Below are 21,238 nucleotides of genomic sequence, written 5' to 3' on the forward strand. Positions count from 1 at the left end.
CAGTCTGAATTTCCTCCTTCTTTCAAACTATCAGCGGACGCGACATATTTCATATTTATCAAGAACTGACAAAGGAAATTCAGAGAGGCCTACCGAGAAATTCAGGTGTCGATTGAGTTGTCAAGCGCAAGCCAGCTACAGACGTTTTGTGGAACTGATAGAAGCAATCATGGAACAATTTCTCTGCGTCTCGCCGATGGTTTGATAATCCGAAAACAGGTGACCACCCAATCTCCAAAAAATTGTCAAAAACTGTAAGACTCATCTAGTTTTTATAAACTTTTTTCTGCAATAAAATTACATACGGTGTCTTATTGTGTATCCCAACTCAAAGCAAGCTACGAGTGGTAATTTTTCCGATACCACAAATTTTTAAGTAATTGTGAACGGATTGAAAATCCAAAAAATCGGATCATAGACAAGGGGTACTAGACTAGTTTTTTGGATTGGTTTACGACTCGAACCTGCTGACCAAAGTTTTCCGAAAAATTTTGGGAAAAAAGTAAAAAAAAATTGCAAAAAATTCCTCAAAACGTCCCCATAATTCTGCGAAACTGTGCTGTAACATGACACCAACCTTATGGTAAGTGGTCTGGTAGCGAAATATCAGGCAAATTAAGTTGAGTTTTTTCATCCTCAGGTTTTTTCCGCGTGGGTTGTTGGAATTTAACCAATTTGCCTGATCCCCACCCACATTGGTGAAACTGAAAGCCAGTACGCTTCAAGTAAATCTAAGCCGTTTCAGCCCGTCCGATTATTGACTTCGTTGCGCGACACTAAATTTAAGTGGTCAGGTACGGTGATATTAAGTGAGTTAAGTTGAATTCTTTCATCCTCAGGTTTACTCCGTGTGCGTTGTTGGAGTTCAACCGACCTACTTAATTTCCCCACCCCATTGGTTCAAAAAAATCTAAGCCGTTTCAGCTCGTCCGATTATTGACTTCGTTGCGCGACACTAATGTTAAGTGGCCAGGTACGGTGATATTAAGTGAGTTAAGTTGAATTCTTTCATCCTCAGGTTTACTCCGTGTGCGTTGTTGGAGTTCAACCGACCTACTTAATTTCCCCACCCCATTGGTACTTAAGCGTAACGTAGCCGTCGCATAGGTCTCTTGAGTGTATGGTATTCATTCTAGGAGCTAGTTCCTTGGATCACGCGCTCCGTAAACTATCCGCACCGTCTCAAAAGCGCGTGAAAGAGACCTGTTTCACAAAACCCGGTTTAAGCTTTAACTTTAACGCCAGGGACTCGCAGAAAACTATCCAATACTATCTGCAACACTTTTTGTCGAATCGAAAAGATCTAGTTATTTGGCACGACGCCATAAATAACTCCATCAGTAAGCACCGCAGTAACAACAACCGTAGTTTGAGTACTGACCAACTTAAGAGCCTTCTTTTGAGATACAAGGAGAATATTACCGCTATTGTATACTGTCGCCGCAACGGTACGGACAATATAGAAAAAGAGTTGAAAAAGACAGGTATTCTCGTTCTTAAGATAGTTGGGGATTTTATCTCAAAGCGAAAGGTCAAAGACCAAATACTTATCGAAAAGTATAAAGAGCTGCACCAGCCCCCTTCACTTGAGTTGAAGACTGTTGTTACTTAAACGATACATTGCTGACCTAAGTACACTGAAAGCTAAGAAGAATCGGAACCGTTTGTCGCCTAAAAATCGTAGAGCGATTCACAACAGACTTAAAGCATTAAAACTTCAAGTTACTACCCCTTGTAAGTTATTGATGTATTAGAGTATTTTGTGGATTTACTTGCGTGAAAATAAAAAATTTTCTGAGAGTCGTTTATTTCTGAAAATATTAAGCATGGAAGTTCAGTTTCAGAAGAAAATTAAGAAGTTGCTTGAGAAACGTAGCAATCTCGAAAACGAAATTTATAAATGCCATGAAATAATTTTAGAATACATAGAGAGTCAGAGTCGTTGCTCAAAAATTGATACGTATATTGAAAAATGTAGGAACTATATAGAACGAGCGGTCGAGATAATTAATGAGTTGATTGATATGGCTGCATAAAGTGCCAATCCCGACGAATTGATACCGGCACAGGATATGTTGCTTCATAAGTTGACTCAAAGCAACGATAAAGTTTTACAGGAAGCTATTACATATAAAACAAGTTTTGAGGCAGTAACAGAGCCGGACAACATAAATAGCAGCTCAAAAGTTTCTCATCATTCTGAAAAAAGTGAAAAACCCCAGTCGCATAAAACAGATACCCGCTCTTAGGTGTCACACCGAAGCAGCCGACATCATCAATCGGGTTCTCAGAAATCTAGTCGTCATACCGCCGCTCCGTCGAAAACACTTTCTGAGAAAAAGCGCGACTTAATGATTTTAAAGAAACAACAAGAGGAACTTGAAAGGCAGGCAAAGGTATCATTAAGACCGAAAGAGCAGCAAAACAAGATGAAACAATCTGTTTTAGAACAACAAAGTAGTTTAGAGTTGGAAGAATTGGCTGAAGAACACAGGAAAAAACTGGCAGAAATTGAGTTGAAAGGGCTTGAGTTAGAAGATGAGTTGTCGGAAATCAGCGAGAATGCTGAGGAAAGTGGTTTAACTCGAATCTCTCCACAACTAACAATAGACGAAAAGAATCGTACGCGTCACTGGGTCGAATCTGTCGACCACAATCAGCCTGATGCTGTTGTAGTTCCCAATCAAGAGCAGCACGTTCGTTCAATAGCTCCTGAGGCAACTTATCCTGCATCAACAAATTACTTGGTCTCATCAAGTTTTACAGGAGTGAATAATGGCCAGGCAGCTTCTAGTGATACGGGATTGTTTTGCAGTAACCACATTCACGGACAACAACATAATTTGTCGAATTTGGTCCGATCGCAGGTTTCCGTTAACAACCCATTAGGGTTACAGCTGGTCATTCAACCTGTTTCTAATAATTTGCCTCAGCAAACTTTTCTGTCCACTCATCCGGTGCTAGGCAATCCAAACACAGGTTCAGTAGTCCCGGTAACTTCTGAAAACTATTTTGCTCCACCAACATCTGCAGAAGTTCCTTCTGGTGTAGCACCGTTTGTTCCTGCATCAACAGCAATTAATCAGGTTTCTTTAAATCATCAAACTACAGGATCAGTAGTAGCTGGCCACCAAGCACCTGTAATCCCATCACAACAACATATGGGTGTTCCCGTTAGTAGTTATAACTTTTCAAGTGACCACTATAATCCTTATAGTAAATTGTGGAGACCAGCTGTTGCTGCCCCTTTAATGTCAGCTCAACAACACTACGTTCCTTCAACAACTGTTTTTTCCGCAGTAACTCCGATTGTTCCTACGAATAATTTTGTTCCTTATACAAGTGGAGGGACTGTGTTCTTTGCACAGCCTGAAATTTCTTCACATGCTACTCAGCCGTTCGTTCCTGATTGTCACGGTAACTCTTCGAGTTACACAGAGCCAACTCCCGGTAATTCACCTGGTGCAGACGTCGAGCGTCCACTTTCGACACGAGAGTTGGTTAATAAACTCATGCACAGCCGAAAAAATCATCTCCCTGAGTGGAAGCTGATCCAGTTCGATGACAACCCGCTTAATTGGCATGAGTGGTTTGGGCAGTTCTTATCGACGGTCGATTCAGCCATACTCAGTAACGATGAAAAGCTTACCTATCTGAAAACGCTCGTAGTGGGTAAAGCAAAATCCTCAAAGAAAATTCGGGCAGCCGCATGCTGTAATAGGGGCTCATCTAGATAAATTGAGTAATTTTCCGCCGCTGAAAATGCATAACTCGGAAAATGTAATTGGATTTTCCTCTGCAATTTCTGGACTTGTTGCCGTATTCAAGTCGCTGTCTTTTAACGACGACCTGAAAAGTGTTAATTTACTGAATCAAGCTGTGAGTAAGATTCCCCCGAACCTTAAGGAGGCATGGTCAATGCAAACCGTAAGACGCCAATGGCATAGACCAACTCTGCTAGATTTCAACGAATGGCTTAAAGAAAAAGCGGAGGGTCATGAGAGGCTAAAAACGATCAATTCTAAGGGGAGGCCTGAAGAACCAGTTAAGCAAAAAGTAGGTACGAAAGTGTTTGCTAGTAACGCAAATGTAAATAATAAGACTAAGGAAAAACCAAAGTACCCTCCATGTTCTGTATGTAAAGGTCAACACGCTCTTTGGAATTGCGCCGTATTCAAAGAGAAAAACGCTACGCAGCGAGCGAAACATGTAGCCGAACAAAAACTTTGCTTTGCGTGTTTACAGAGCAATCACAGTTTTCGTAATTGTAGCAAGGCCAGAAAGTGCCCCAAGCCAAATTGTGAAAGCACACACAACGTACTTTTACATGGAGCGGAGGAAATTTTTCCTCCTAAGGATACTAAAAGTTCCCCGGCGTCAGATAACGCAAACACTAAACATGTATCGACTAACGCTGCCGTCGGCGATATTCATAGCCAGGAGTCAACTAAAGGCCTTCTGCCAGTTGCATCACTCGCCGTCTCTTCGGATGCAACGATTACTAATGCCCTAGCTCTTTGCGATAGTGCTTCCACGCACTCATGGGTATCCGCCGATCTCGTAAAACGCCTCCATTTGGTTGGCATTCCCGTTAACCTCACCATAAATGGATTTAATTCCACGAGCTTGATGAAAACTCATCAAGTAAGTTTTCAAGTTTCCGCCGAAACAAATAATTGTGAATTTTCGTTTTCTTTTCGAGCTTATGTTAAGGATCATATTCGTATTGGATCGGATAGCATAAGCATTCCTGAATTACAGGAAAAATACCCGCAGTTGGCTCCGATCAAACCTATACATTATAAGTATGAGGACGTTGAAATAATTATTGGACAGGATTTCTACTATGCCATAAGACCCGTTGAGTACCTTCTGGGGGAGGACTCTATTTCACCGTGCGCCGTACGCCTTCCGATAGGTTGGGTTTTAAGTGGTCCGTTACCGCCGTCCTTTAAGTCGAACTCGTCTTGCTTTAAGTGTGTTGTCGAAGACATGTCTCTTGCGGACCAAATTAAAACTTGGTATGTGTTGGAGTCATATGGAGCCTTCAAGCAGGTAGATGCCCGTTCCGCCGCCGACAAACGCGCTTTGTCCGTTTTGAAAAATGACACCTTTCACTTTGGAACGATAAGGAAAGTAGTTTACCGAATAACTATTTTTCCTCCTTAGCTCAATTAAAGTCTTTGGAAAAGAGGCTGGATAAGGATCCGTCGCTCCGTGAAAAATACGCCGAAACAATTAGAGAAGATATACAAAAAGGATATGTCATAACCGTTAAGCCACACGATCCCAAATCACGAGCCGATCGTGAGTGGTATCTCCCGCATCACCCGGTGTTGAACCCGAATAAACCCGGTAAGGTGCGCCGAGTCCTCAATGGGGCATCGAAGTGTCATGGCGCTTCCTTGAACAAATCTCTGTTGGTTGGCCCGGATCTCCTTCAAAACCTTATTTTTGTATTTTTAAGATTCCGTCAGCATAAATACGCCGTTTCAGCTGACATTGAAGGGATGTTTTTACAGGTTGGAGTCCGAGAAGAAGATCAACCTTCTCTTCGTTTTTTTTGTGGCGGGAGGACCCCACATCAAGTGTGATAGTTCACCAATATACGCGTCACATTTTTGGTGCTCGTGACTCGCCGACTTGTGCGAATTTTGCTTTGCAGAAGACTGCATCGGATAATCAAGCCGAGTACCCCGAAGCTGCTTCGGCTGTTGTCCAGAAATTTTATATGGATGATTATCTGGATTCTTTTCAAAACAGGGACGACGCCTTGAAATTAGGTAGGGATTTAATCTCGTTGCTTAAACTAGGTGGGTTTCGTCTGACAAAATTTGTCAGCAACGTGCCCGATGTAACAACCGCTCTTGATCCGGACAACCGTGAGTCCAATTCCTCTGTTAAAGATATTTGTGCGAGTCCAGACCAGTCGTCGCATGTTCTCGGTCTTAAGTGGGATCACGTAAAAGATACCTTAGTCGTTAGTAGAGGGGTTGATCGTCCACTAGACAAAGCAATCACTCAGCGTACCGTGTTGAGTTTTGTTTCCTCTGTTTTTGATCCGATTGGGTTAGTGGCTCCGTATACCGTGAAGGCTCGCCTTCTATTAAAAGATATCTGGCGAATCAGCGGTCAAAAATGGATGGGACGATGATCTGCCAGAGGAAATCAAAAAGCAATTCCTTGAGTGGCACTCAGGTCTTCATTTGTTAGGTTCTCTGACAATACCTCGCAGCTATTTCACTGAACCTTTCGACCGAATAGAACTTCACATGTTCGGTGATAGTTCGCAGGATGTTTTCTGTGCCGTCGCTTTCCTTCGTGCGCGACTTGTTAGCTCCCATCAGACCGAATTAGCCTTTGTGTTTGGCAAAGCCCGCGTCGCGCCTATGAAAGCGCTTCTATTCCAAAGTTAGAGCTTCAAGCGGCTCTTCTTGCAACCCGCTTAAAAGAAGAAATTTTGAAAGATCTCACACGGATATTTTCATGTGGACAGATAGTACCACTGTTCTTCAGTGGCTTCACTCTTGTAGTAAACTACCCGTTTTTGTTGGTAATCGCACTGGTGAGATTCTGGAGTCTACCAGCACTGATCAGTGGCATCACATACTTAGCGGTGATAACCCAGCTGATACCGGTACACGAGGGATTTCTTCGGAAGCCCCCAAGGAAAGCAGCTGGGTTAATGGCCCTAGTATATTGAGAACAACTGATTGGCCGTTCAAGCCCGATACAAGGGTTATCGATAAAATAACACTCAAAGGACCATCATGTGATATCGACATTTGTCTGGAAAATTCGTCAAATTTCGTCGTCGATGTTTTGACAGAAGAAAATCTTCCCTTCGGAAAATGGGAGAGATTCAATTCAATTGTAAAATACAAACGCGCAGTAGCATTTTTGTTAAGATGGCTGCCATCACATAAACATTTCCGGTCGAGTATATTAGAAATTACAGACCCGTCTGAAATGGATTTTGCTGAACAGAAGCTCATTTACCTGTCCCAGGGTGAGACATTCCCTAGTGAGCTAAAACTACTAAGATCCGGTAAAGTTATCACAAGGAATAGTCGGATCGCCAAGTATTCGCCGTTCATTGGACCAGCTGGCATCCTTCGCTCGACTGGGCGCATCAGCCGCTTGGTTAATTCCGATTTCGATAGCAAGCATCCGATTATACTTGATGCACGCCACGCGATTGTTCGGTTATTGGTTCAGCATTTGCACGCTAGGAATTTCCATCAAGGCTTGGATTACATGCGTGCGGTGGTTAATTTGAAGTACGTTGTGTTAAATTTGCGATCGTTGCTGCGAAGCATTGAAAATACTTGCGTTGTGTGCCGAAAACGCAAAGCGCAAACCGTAACTCATATGATGGCTGATCTGCCCATTGAAAGGCTGGGTTACAAGCAACCTCCTTTCTCTAACACAGGTGTCGACTACTTTGGGCCGTTCCTAGTTCCAATCCGGAGAATTACGGAAAAGAGGTGGGGTTTTTTGTTCACATGTCTCACCACTAGAGCGGTGCACATTGAAGTGGTCCCCTCACTCGACACAAGCTCTTGTGTGATGGGCGTGGAGAGGTTTATTGCACGTCGCGGTACTCCGACTATCATCATGTCCGACAACGGAACGAACTTCGTTGGCGCTCAGAAAGAGCTCTTAGCTTGCGTTGAGAGTTGGAACAAGCTCGCACACGCTGTTTTTGTTCAGAAAGGGATCAAGTGGAAATTCATTCCACCCAGCGCACCGCACCATGGTGGCTCCTGGGAGCGATTAGTTCGGAGTGTCAGGCGCGTTTTGTATGACATCTTAGGCAACAGAAGAGTAACTGAGGAGGTTCTAAGAACCACGCTGTGCCTTGTTGACCAATCACTCAACGCTAGACCGATAACAGCCGTTAGTTCCGATCCGCTAGATTTAGAGGCGTTGACCCCGAATCATTTTATCCTTGGTCAACACGCAGCGAGTTTTCCGTCGCTAAGTTTCGAAGAAAACTTCGACCATAAGAAGCGGTTCGCCAGAGCGCAATCATACGCTAACGCAATATGGACACGGTGGATGCGGGAATACGTTCCTTCCCTCAATAGGAGGGCAAAGTGGCACAACCAGTCAGACGTTAAGTTGAAAGCCGGCGACTTGGTTTGGGTCATAGAGCCTGACACTCCACGTGGACATTATCCACTCGCACGTATCCTAAAACTGCACTATGGCAAGGACGGATGCGCGAGATCCGCCGACATAAAAACCGTTACGAGCGAACAGACCCGCCCGACCGTAAAGCTCGCTCCCGTTCTTCCTTGTTTAGGGGTGGAGGATGTTGCAGCGCAAATGTACATATAAAACAAGAGCACAAATGCATATACACTCAAATGTAAGCGAGAGTATAAGTGCATATAAAGTTGAACCAAAATGTAAATGCATGTAGGGACAGTAGCCGAGCGTATACATGGTGCATCCAGGCGGGTTCGGCGCCAGTTCGAATCCCGCCTAGGTCATTTCCTTTCTAGAACTCGAATATGCACCGAACTTGATGGGATGCTCCGTAACCAGGTTTGACTCCCCCCCCAAAAAACCTATTTTAACCGTCTTTTCGCTCTAATTTGGTTCAGCCTTGATTAAGGCTGACCTTTAAAAAGAGCAATTTGTCTCAAGGACAAATACTGGCCACTTTTGCAGCTTGCTTTGAGTTATGCAGTTTTTGGTGGCCGATGTTACCGATGTTAACAATAAAAAAGATTGTTATGAAATATCATTATTACCGAGTTATTTTGCCGATAAAATGCTCGAATTAAATTGTTTGAAATTCGATATTTTTACAATCCGTGGAGATTGAGGCGCACAGTGGTCTTAGCGTAACAAAGACTTTTTGTGAGCACTAGTACAAGAAAGAGAGAATTTAAATAAAGTTAATGAAATAAGGTGGGAAAAAAAGAACTGACATCACTGGGTGAATGGTAGCAATAAAAAAATCTTAATCCATCTTTCATTGGATTGAGTTATTTTACTATTTACCTACCGATAAAGGCTTATGATATATTTCACACTGGCGCATTCTGCTTTTTTTGGCAAGTTGTATACAATGAGATATCAGAAGTTTTGATCACTGTAAGTAACAACTACATACAACATCTAATATACAACAAGTAAATGACTAAATGTCCTAAATTGAACTTAAATACTTGACGTTAGTAAAAAAAACGAACTGAAATTAGGATCGGGTGAATGACAACAAATCGGAATTATAATTCTTTTATTTTATTTTTGCTGAAAAACTTCGCACAGATCTGACATCATTGGTTGATTGCTTGAATTAGGAAAAAAATTTAATCCATCTCTCATTAAGTTGAAACAATTTACCACAGAAGAACTGTTAAAGACCCTTGATGCATTTCATGCTTTCAACTTTGAGTAACGATCAGCGAGGTTAACAGTAAGTTTATCGGTAAATTGAATTAGCCAGATTTATTCAAGTTCCTTCCAAGAAAACTTTTTGATAAATGCACTAGAATTTACTGCGCAAAAAGAAACATAATTTAGGTAACGTTTTCAAATGAGACGTTTTAATGAACAAAAAAGATTTATCTTTTATAAAGTAATTGAATTTTTGTCGTGTTTGGTTTTTCATCATTATTTAGAACGATTAAAGTTGAATTACGCTCAAATTTGTCCTTTTTCTATTTGATTTCTAACTTTGTTTCATGTACCACACAGTTTTGCGTAGTTTCGCCGTTACAAAACTTTAAGTCGAATTTACTAGTTTACAATGTCAATGCAGCGATAGAAACTAATGTTTTTTCTGTAAACATTTTCGAGCTTTTTAGTATCCAGGTTTTTGGTTTCAATGCGATGATGATGTGCTGTCAGGGAACACTCAAGATTAAATATCTGGACTCCGAATTTTACCACTCTACTGTTTTAAGCTTTTTTCCCATATTTTTATTGGCATCACACTGACTACCGATCCTGTGTCTAGCAGGCCTGTGATTCCTATAACTGTCCCGTCAATATCCAGCAGAGGTGCAACCACATCAGCTTCCTAACCAACTAGTGTCACGTCTCGCTTCTTATTCTGCGGACCCTAAGCTCTTCTTGGCCCAGCTTTATCTGCCCTAGCTGGTCATTATCTGTCATCACATAGATCTTAAGGTTATTGCTAATACTGACTACATTGATACTCCCTTGATAATGTCTGTAGACTTCCAGATAACATCCATTAAGCTTCATGATTTCAGTACCACCTGTCATTAACATGGCTAGCAGAGCCCTCGATTCCTTGCGCGGTTCTGCTTTTCACAGGTAGTCTGCCTGAATATCCAGATGCATCTTGGTGAGCTCTGAGGGTTCACTCTGGTTTCTGATCACCTGATGCCCCGCTGCCGATGTTATTGATTGAATCTCGGTGCACTGAGGCAGAATTCCGAATGCCTGCCCAGAGTTCACATTCAACTTCGTATTCAAGCTACTACGTGCCTTAGTTTTTTGCACTGCTGACGCTTCAAAGACATTGAGTTGATCTTGCGTCCTCTCGTTCTCCAGCTCAAGCTTGAGCTTGTTCAATTCCTCTGGTTGCTAGCTCCTATTGAACCCTGTTCAAGGCAGTTCTTGCTGCTGCTTTAAAGTCAACTTTAAAACACTGAGCCGTGCAGTCTCGGGTTTCGTCCTATTTGTCTTTTCTACTACGGCCTGCATCTTCAGACGTGCCTTGCTAACCTTAACACCTGATAAGGCGTTTTCATGCCTTGGATGCTTGATATCCGCCACGGCATCCCAAAATTGTGGACAATCCCATTTAAAATGACCCTCCAGGTTACAAAAGAAGCACTTGTGGCCAAACTTCGAGATTAATCTTCTCATATAAACCTTATAATCGATGTTTGATGCATTTTAATTTTCGAGGTAAAACCCGATTGCCTTCATGCCTTGTTTATATATCGGACATGCCGATACATGATGGTCAGTGGAACTAGAGTTTGCGCAAGAGCCTCACTTGTCCATATCATCTCTAGGTTTGTACTAGCTGTTGACTTGGTTTGCAGATCGATTATTAAAATTGCCATAAATGTTTTTGTAAAAATTTGATCTCATCGGTGGCTTCAACAACAAGTTGTTTTTGGATTTAAGTCTCAACTATTCCGGCAATGGTGCATTATTTGAGAGAAGGGTATAATGAGCCGCCAACATAGTCCTGAGTTCATCAATCTGCAGACCGTCAATGTATTTTGAAGCTATTGGTAGGTTCATTTTACTGTTTGATTGGTCCGTGTGGTTACGCCTTCTCAGCATTTCAAAGTCATCCAGGAACTTGTCTGTGTTCTCTTCTTTGAGTTGCTTTCATCTCAAAAGCGCATCATCCCTTGATGTCCTTGCACCCCAGATGCGAAACAATTCAACAGAATCTCGAAGATCTTCTCGGCAGTATTCCGCTGATATTGCTTCTTCGCCTTCCAAGTAACTGGTGAGCGCACTACGTTCCTGTATCTCACTCAAGTCTTCATCTTCGAAGTGCAGCTCCCTCTAATTCTATCCAAGTGTCTATACAACCGTCTGACTCGTCTTTGTAGCACCCCGGTGTTTTCTGAACTTTCTTTTACACTTTTCGCTGCGCTGATTGGTCCTCGACAATCTGGTAAGCCTCCAGGGATCTGTTCAGAAGTTCAAACGCGGTCGCTTTGCCGTTGTATCCCGAGTGTACACCATCTAATCACGAGGCTCTGGAAGATCACCATTTGAGGCTCTGGAAAATCACTTCTACGGGAATCGCTCAGTTGAGCCCTTACCTGGTTCGAGTGATTCCACCATGAGGGACCAATTCTTCCACTGGTCTGGGCATCCCCCGTGGGTCGATTGTTCGACGATGGCATGCTACCAGTTGAGTTTCCTCTCTGGCTGTTGCTTGAATTCTTTGCATATGAGTCCCAGTGGTGTTATTTGATGGGTTACCCATTCCCCTAGGAGACCCTTTTATTCTTCTTCTATTCAAGGGTTCATTGGAATTCAATCTCGGCTCCCAATTCGCATCTTTCGAGTATTGTCTTTTATTTCTTGATCCACTTCTAGTTTCCAATAGATTATCGAATCTATCCATTATTGCCTGAGTCCGCCGTTTTATCATGGCATTGTTCCTCGTATCAAGAGTCGCAAAAGTCTGCTCTTGTTGACTCCGAAATTGCTCCATGTTGTCTCTCAACCGTTTCTCCCTCTGTTTGGCTACTTGTTTCATTCTTGACAGATTTCTGGCCCAATAATCATCCATTCTCTTTTTCAGACGATTCACGCTTTGACTGGCTTCCTGTTAATTGTGAATTATCTCCTCTCGCAAGCCTTCTCGTTCAATGTGATCCGCTCTCTTGTTCACTCATTCTGTTGCAACACTGTTCTTCTTGCTCACCTATCTTATCCATGATTCTAGTCAGAGCTTATTCCAGTGATAACTTAGCGTTGACCAATGGTGTCTTTAGCAGTGGCGTCACCTTGATTGTGACAGGCAGTTTGAAGCTAGTATGGCGACTGAGGTCTTTGTTGCTCAAGTATGGGTTGCCAGAAATAGGTGTTGTCAAAAAGTAACTACAAACTTGCATTCCATTCGAAGTCGTGTTAATCCTTCTGCAGTACTAAACTGATCTGAGGAGCCACTTTGAGTGTTGACGGGCATCTCGTACTTATGGCTTGAACTGTTAAAGCTCAGTTGTGATCTGCAACCATCCTCTTCTTCGTTGTTATCCTCCTCCTCTTGAGTCTCGATCTCGTCACCAGTTCATGCTCCCACGGTAAACAGTAAGAATTTTCCCAGAATATTTTTCAACCTGTCCGAGAAGGAAGAAAACGTTGCTGTTTTTCCTGTTTCCCCTGCATCAACGTTTTTTCAGTATATGAGCCCTCAATTGCTGATTTTCAATCGAAATAATGAACAGTTCCGAATTTTTACTCAATCAAGAGTCCCTATCAAAGTCGCAAAGTCCTGTCCCTGTCCTACTGAAGTAGATTCACTCGCTAGTCGCCTCATCCGTTTCCCTCGTTTCCACGTCCTTCTGGATCCTCGTCGTGAACTGGACTCCGGTGTATCTCTATTTCCAGTGTTGTCCGTTTGTTTTCCGAGACCTTCTGTATCCTAATTTTGACAATTTTCTCCTGAAACGTTCTTTACCTTCTTCTTCAGAACCTCACGGGTTCTTGCTAAAAAAGAGTCTTTCATCCTATTCTTGTCTCTTTTTGGTATAAACTTATCAGAGCTATCATTCAGCTCAGGTATTCTAGACTTGTCAAGACTCTTAACCTAACACTAGTCGCTGCGCTTTCGCTTGATCCGCCTATGAAAGTCTTGTGATCTTATAACAACTATTTAAAACAAGCCACAATAGTGTTATAGAGTTTAAGCTCACTTTTGGCTTGAACTGTTAAAGCTCAGTTGTGATCTGCAACCATCCTCTTCTTCGTTGTTATCCTCCTCCTCTTGAGTCTCGATCTCGTCACCAGTTCATGCTCCCACGGTAAACAGTAAGAATTTTCCCAGAATATTTTTCAACCTGTCCGAGAAGGAAGAAAACGTTGCTGTTTTTCCTGTTTCCCCTGCATCAACGTTTTTTCAGTATATGAGCCCTCAATTGCTGATTTTCAATCGAAATAATGAACAGTTCCGAATTTTTACTCAATCAAGAGTCCCTATCAAAGTCGCAAAGTCCTGTCCCTGTCCTACTGAAGTAGATTCACTCGCTAGTCGCCTCATCCGTTTCCCTCGTTTCCACGTCCTTCTGGATCCTCGTCGTGAACTGGACTCCGGTGTATCTCTATTTCCAGTGTTGTCCGTTTGTTTTCCGAGACCTTCTGTATCCTAATTTTGACAATTTTCTCCTGAAACGTTCCATTAACGTACCATTAACCGGGCTCTAAAATCGGTCGATTCACCAGTGTATGTTTCCCAAACAATTCTTTTTTATACTAACCCAGAGTTTTTTTAAAAAAGTTTCATTGTTGCATTTCGATTTTCCAAAAATCGTTAAAAAATTAGTTCGCAACACTTATCTTGTTTTAACGATATCCGAACTAAAATTAACCGCTTCCTCTAGTCAAATTAGTCGAAATACGATAAAATTCACTAATTCAGCATTTTTTTCCGGATCGAAAAATGGAGATATCTCAAAATCGCGTTTTGTGGGGGATCAAAAAATCAATGTTTTCACCCTAAAAACTTGTCTGTTGATGGTGTATTTGGTTGAAAAACGAAATGGGAATATAAATACGAGTAGTATAAGTAGTAATACTTAGAATTTTATATCACTCCAGGTTCATTCAATATCCGAATTAAGGTGCTTAACTCGGCAATGCGCAACTCGGGGAAGGGTCACCACAGTGCAGCCTTTGTCGAGCCACCCACAGATTGATATCGTACGTTCTATACTGAAAAAGATATAAATTGTGTAAGAATACACTCAGTCGATTTTTGTTGTGCTTGTGATCCTTCCTGCTACTTCTTGCAGTATTTTGCTGTATCAGCCTTCTTTTTCAATCACTTGACCCTTCCTGATTGATAGAAAGTTAGCATTAGCGAGCTTAAAAACTCATATAACCCTACAGTACTGGCACCAGAGAAAAAACTACATGTTGATCTGAACGATCGGGTTTGATATCAATGTCTCTAACAACAAAATATCTAAAAACAACAAACTAAAATGTTCCTTACTGAGTTTATCTTTTTTACTGTTTTTTTTTCATTTCGGTATTATACTACTTTATGTTTGGTTTCTTGTATATCTTAAAATGTTTTTGCTCATATACCTCTTTAGGAACGACAGGAACGACAGGACGACAGAACGACAGGACGGCCAGATGGGGGAACTTTTGCTCTTAACTATGTTATAAAGCTAAGTCCTGGAACATGGAAGCCTTTCGCGTTTCGGACTACCCTTCCGTCTGTCGCTTATGAGCATTATTGTGAGCATCCGCCCTGCGCGGAATCTTCTGTTTTTGGGCTCGCCGATAATGAAGTTACAAATAACACCCAGAAGCTCCCTAAAAACACATATGTAACGTTCACCCGGGAAGTACATACCGACAGAAGGTAAAACTAGATCCTAAAACGATTGGTTGGGCCTCTAAAAAGAGCTCCACGTGCTATTAAGCGTCTTTTATCAAATACAATTCCATATGGTACTCAATGAAATTGGTCGAAAAAATCGTTGCTATTCAAAGGATATCGGCCAAACTAGCTAAATTAAAAGTGATGAAAAGTGAGCTCATGGCTGGGTCTCAGTATCCCCAGACCACGAGTACACTCTCAAAAGTAGGGATACTACATTTTCACTATTAAGTTACTATATAGCTATTGTTTTTGTTCAGTAGAGAAACTCATCTTATCCATCAGAGATAGATCGACCCTTTCCCTCAACTCCTAGTTTCTCATTATCTGAATATGATTTTGATGTTAAATAAAATAAATTCAGGTCAATCCGGGAAGCTAAAAGTTGTTAAAATCAGAGTATCCATTCATCACTTTAAAACCTTCTGGCTTCTTTGATACTCTTGATGACGCGTTTTTTTCATCAGAATCAGGAAAGGGTGCAAGATCTCCCTCAGCCTTCCTAATCCACAGGATGAACTCAAAAACGATTGTAACAATCGTTCAGTTGGGAGTGTCTCTTCTTCGAAAATTTATAATCCTTGTTTCAGTCGTTTTTTCTGTCTCCGTCATCTAGTTTAAATTAGCAAAAACCGTGTGTCCAATTTTCGTGTTTTTCAATTTTCGCGGATTTTCAAGATCGTTACGTGTCTTTATTTTCGAACGAATTTTAAGAAAAAAATCATTTCAGTCCAAAATGACTGATTCCACTTCGTTGTTTTTAGCAAATAAGACCGTTAATTGTCAAACTCGGCGTATCATAGAATCAAATTACTTCAGATAAAATTTGTATCGTCGTGCACAATACGATGTAATTCTGGTCGAATGGCGCACTAGTGTACAAAGTGAGTTGATAACGATGCCCGATTTTACTCTTGTCGCTGTCCTCTTGGTAGCTTCCCGGTTGTTATTTGGAGTTTCAAAGCTATCTGAAAACCTTTTCAACGCTCTTTCAGTTGGGCGCCTGATTATTTCAATTGGTATATTCGAAACAATCAACCTGTGTATGAAACTTGTATAATTTGTTCTTAATTTAAAGTCTGATTCACTTGATCTGGTATCCAAGGATACTGTCCCTTTCTTTTTTTGAATTTAAGTACGAATTTTGTAAGTTTTTTCTGATCTTTGTTTCGTTTTCCTGTCATTTTCTCTACTTTTTGTCTCTCGGGTGGCTCTCTGGAGTCGATTAGCTAAACCTAGTATCCGAAAACACGCTCGAGCCAATTTTCTCCAAAATTTTTAAAAAGCTATCACATTACGAACAGAAGGCGGAAAAGTTCTGAATGAGCTGAGCCACCGGTTCTCTAGAATGAGCATATAGGTAATGTAAAAACGGCCAGGAGCAAAATAAAACACTATGTAACAGTCGTACACTCAAATCACATATGTGGTTAGGAGAAATAGGCCCTATAACCCTTGGCTCAAGGCTCAGGGACACTATATTTTGTGCATTTGTACCTCAATCAGTCGGAGCCAATTCACGGTTTGCTTTTGACATGGCATTTTAGGAGACCACTATCAAAATATCCCCCACTGTAGACACAAACAATTACGGCCTCATGGCTAGGCCTCTAAAACCTAAAATCCGCGAGAAGTTAGAAACAAGGTTGAGAACTCTAGTAATCTCCATTAATTTTTGTTGGACAGTGTACATTTGATCCATTTCAGATGGATGAACCTAGAACTCAACTTACATCAACATAACTAGATAAAATGCATTCAAGTAATTAAATTCAAGTCTAACATCTAGACAACAACTCTGGAAGTAATCCCAGAGAGGATTAATTAAATTAATTATAAGTCAAAAAGTTTTATCAAATATCATTTAAGTAGTTTCTGTAACGAAGTTGCTCGAGTAAGTTTTGGACCCTTGAATCACTTCAGAGGGCGACCTTCCCAATCAAGTTGCCTCTTTCTCTACAAGTTGCACTCTCGTATCCACTCTCTGTGCTCTTAGTCAAAATCAGAATAACTCCACTCAAAACTGATGTTTACGGACTCTCGCCTGAGTTTTAGCGACTTTTTCGTAATTGTTAATTTGGTTGTTCTGATTCTTAACTCTGATATTTCAGTTGCCGCGAAAAAATTGAGCATAACAGGGCCAATTCGAAACGTTGAAAAATTCAATTCGAATCAAAAACATATCTGATTTCAATTTTTTAACTTATCGGCCTATTTTTGGGTCGTTTCAGGGGAAACGTTTTTTGTGGTCCCTATCTGTTCGAGCAAATTGCTAAGAATAGTAATCATAGTTCAAAAAGTTTTATGACAACTGTTTTGTTCTAGGGGAATTTAACCATGTTTTGTCGGCTCAGCTGCTGCTTGATAATTGGTTTCAAATTTTTTCTCAAAGGCGTCGAAAGCGTTTCTGGACGTCTTTCATGCAATTATAGTATCATTTCAGACAACGTTTTGATGTTTTTTTTGTTTAAGTGATTCTCTCTGCGTTTCTTGCCTGCTAGCTTGCAAGGCTATGGTATCTCAACTGGTGCGAAGCTGGGCTTCGTCTCTGTGTTCGAAAACTGGCGTTGGTATCAATACCAATGATCAATTAGTTGATACATGAAAAAATTTTATACCTGAAAAAAACTGGAAATTTTGAAGCGGAGCACGCGCCGAAGAAACGAAATTTTTTGGTCAAAATTTCCTTTTAATTTTTCAAAAAGAGCTGTTTTGACCTGTTTCTTTTATTCAAAAACTTGCCTGCGGTCTAAAATTTGTTGTGAAAATAGGGTCTTTATACTGTTTTGGGAGTGCTCGGAAAATGATTTTGGTCCTCGATTTAAAAAAAAAACCGACTTAACTTTCGAAAACTATCCCACCCCCACCCCCACCCCCTCTAGAATATCCTAGATCCGCCCCTGCAAGGATTCACTATTTTTAAAGTGAGTTGTTTTCTATTCAAGAGCAGGCATACAACTGGCTTGGTGCATTTGGAATTTACTTTTTTAGTCTCATATTTTTTAGTTTCAAATTGTGAATTCGTTGAAGTGAGTTCTAGTTTCAAATTGTGAATTCTTTGGAGTGAGTTACAGTCTAAAGAAGGAAAGAGTTCTAATCTTACATTATTTCTAAGAATAGCTTCAAATTAACTACTGACAGCAGTCAGCTGTACGAAAATAAATCATTTGTTTGTTGTACCGATAAATGCAAAAATTATAGATTGAGGTATATGATTAGACCAAAAAGTTGGATATCTTTTTGCGGGAGAGGCATGCGATAAAAGAACCCTTGTTGTTACAATTATTGGCACGGTGTAGGATGTTCCATACAATGTCATTTTGAGGTGTACGAATGTGTATTTTGAGTAATTGATAAGAGATTTGTGAAGCTGCTAGTGAATCTAATCTATATTTTCCCGATATTTTCTTGGTTTGGCCACTGAAATTGATTTTGGGTCGCTCAGAAAGTGCCTCGAGAATGGAATTCCGGTTCTAGGCTTTGATCCACCGTATCTGCTTCTGAAAATTTGATCGACACTCTCCGAAGTCAGCGTTGATATGTTGATATTGATGACCGTGTTGCCATCTTTCGGTGCTTCAATTGCCATGTTCTGCTTTGAGAGATCTCGTCCCTGGCGCCTAGATTCAGTATTCATGATGGCTTTTTGGCTATCGACGCCGTTCGATTTTGAGGAGCTGTATTTTGACGTTGAGTGCTCATTTGAAGCAGGAGAATGGGGAAACTTGTCCATAGAGCTATTATCAGCCATTGATGAATCGTGTTCATCTTCCTCGATAGTTTGGATGTTAATTATAGGGAGAGCGAGAGTATGTTTTCCCTCCACATTGTGGTGTTTGATGCTATATCTTCTCTCCCTCCTCTCTGCTGTGGGGTCTGGAAACGTGGCGACCCTGAAAATTGGATAGAGGCCGTTGCTTTGCATTTTAGCCAGTGTTGGACTGGTCACCCATTTGAGAGCTTCTTTTTGGGTCATGAACCACGAAATGGGTTCATCATATCCGCCTCCCACTTGCACATTCTTACTCCTCGTCGGTAGCTTCTCGTCTCCGCTCAGTATTTTGTCCACAAGCTGCTGTGCCTCTCGGAGGTACCTGTTGTATGTTTTGATCTTCAAATGGCTGAATTGTTTCGAGATCAGGGAAGTGTGTTCTAATTTATCACGTAAATTGTCTGTGCAACTGAATTCGTCCAAGTGACGGAACCTTTGTGTATGTTTCTTTGACTGGACATGACTCCAGACTCCACTCTTTATGTCCAAGTGGTAGAATGGCAGCAAATAAATTCCAAATTTGCAAACAAACTCCACGACATTAAGAATGAAGTCGCTTTCGTGGTCTGAGCTGTAGAAGGCTAAACTAAACCGACAAAATCCGGGTTTGATAGAGTCCACTTTGGAAATGTCTTTGTCAAACGCTTTCAGGAATCTTTCTTCCATTTCTTTGTCCATTCCCAGCAAGTCAATAGCGTATGGCCCGGCACATGCGCATCCACTGCGAACCTGTAGGCCGAAAAGGTCGTTGAAAATTTGGTTTACAAAGTTGTGGTGCAAGTAGAGACCCGATTGTTCGTGGAAGATCATGAAAGAGAATACTGGCACTCGCTCTAGGAAATAGCTTCCCAAAAGATGAAATCCTGGAAAAGTTTTGAATATCTCCATAGCTTTGTATGTGAGGAATGTCTCGCGGTCTTCAACAACTATAGATCCAATCGACTCTTTTACTTTGAATACCAGTCCCGCTCGTATGCACTGTACGACTGGAGGCGTCCCGCTCTCTTCTCTGGCTTCAATGCTGTCCAGGTATCTTTGTTTAGTCCTGGACACATAGAGAACAGAACCACCGCCGCAGTTGTGTGGAACCTTGTTTTCGAACAGCTCCCTGCGAGCGATCAGAAGCCCTGGTGTCTGGGGGCCTCCCAGGAATTTGTGAACGGAAACGAATGCAGCGTCTTTGTATCCCAGCTTTTCCCCCTTGACATCGATTTTCAGATGAGGCCCTCCAGTCGCGTAGTCCCACATGACAATTCCACCGTATTGGTGCATCAAAGTGCTAACCAGGTGGCAATCCGTCAGGACCCCGGTGATGTTGCTTGATTTGGCAAAAGACCCAATTTTCCTTCTCGGATCTGATTTGTATTTCTTCAAATTAGTTTCCAATTGATCTGTGTCAAATTCGCCGAACTTGTTGAAATTGATTGTGATCAGCTCGACGTGTTTGTTCTCACGCCACGGCAGAACGTTGCTGTGATGTTCAAAAGGTCCAATGAACAAAATGGCCGGATTGTTTTCGTTGATGTCAAGGACGTTTATCATTTTGTGCATGGCTGCTGTGCACCCACTTCCGGTGAAAATGACAGCGTATTCGTCTTTTGGCGCGTTGCAGGACATTCGGATTGCATCTCGTGCTTCCTCGCGAAGTATTGTCGTCTGAAGTCCGCAGTAGGATGACTCAGTGTGCGTGTTCCCGTACCAAGGAAGCACTCGAAACTTGATATAGTCTTCAATGCAGCGAAGTGATCGGCCTGACGCTGTGAAATCCGCGTACGTCATTTGTCGCGGGCCGAAGGGACCGTAAGTCAGGGCAGTTGCGCCGATGACGTTTCGCTCAAAAAAGTCCATAATTTCACGTGGATTTTGAACTTGCCTCAAATATATATCGCCGGTTTTTCTTTCTTCGTCCATTTTGCTCAGTTGCTTTCCCGTTTTCAATTGATGGTAGATGCGAAATTATTCGCTCTTGGTTTTTGAAATATATTTTTTTCAGGTAACTATTTTACGGCTTGAAATTATTTGTGAATACTTATTTATTGCACAGATTGTTTTTGAGTTGCGATTTAATCGGTCAAAAATTGAACTGCGATCACTCTGAACATTTTTTTTGGTTAATTTTAGAATATATTAACTTATGTCACGTTCTGTTTTTGATCAATTCGCATGGTTCCACTTGAATATTTCAAGTTCACTCGACTTGAGAATACTTATTTTTTTGTAGTTAGCTAAATGAACTGCTAATTAAAACGCAATTTTAAAATGATACAGCGCTGCCAACAGTATGTGGTCACATGAGTGTTAGCTGCGTGTTGGCGAAATCTGGAACCATATGAAGAGAGTACTCAAATGTAATAAACTAAGCCATCAAATTTTTCAATTTCACAGCCATC

The 21,238-nt window shown here is 41.4% G+C and overlaps 1 protein-coding gene across 1 annotated transcript; it reads right to left on the reverse strand.

Annotated features, from left to right (window-relative positions):
- Nucleotides 1-18,144: 18,144 nt before the first annotated feature.
- Nucleotides 18,145-21,034, reverse strand: LOC134856972 (probable cysteine desulfurase 1). The gene has a single exon (XM_063873283.1). The coding sequence runs from the start codon at nt 20,757-20,759 to the stop codon at nt 18,459-18,461; it is 2,301 nt and encodes a 766-aa protein (XP_063729353.1). The 5' UTR covers nt 20,760-21,034; the 3' UTR covers nt 18,145-18,458.
- Nucleotides 21,035-21,238: the final 204 nt, after the last annotated feature.

The sequence above is a fragment of the Symsagittifera roscoffensis genome, chromosome 1 (genome assembly GCF_963678635.1).
Source record: "Symsagittifera roscoffensis chromosome 1, txSymRosc1.1, whole genome shotgun sequence".
NCBI classification, from domain to species: Eukaryota; Metazoa; Xenacoelomorpha; order Acoela; family Convolutidae; genus Symsagittifera; species Symsagittifera roscoffensis.

What these genes read in the sequence shown, in the direction of transcription:
- LOC134856972 (XM_063873283.1), bottom strand. Translation starts at nt 20,759, where the DNA reads ATGGACGAAGAAAGAAAAACCGGCGATATATATTTGAGGCAAGTTCAA.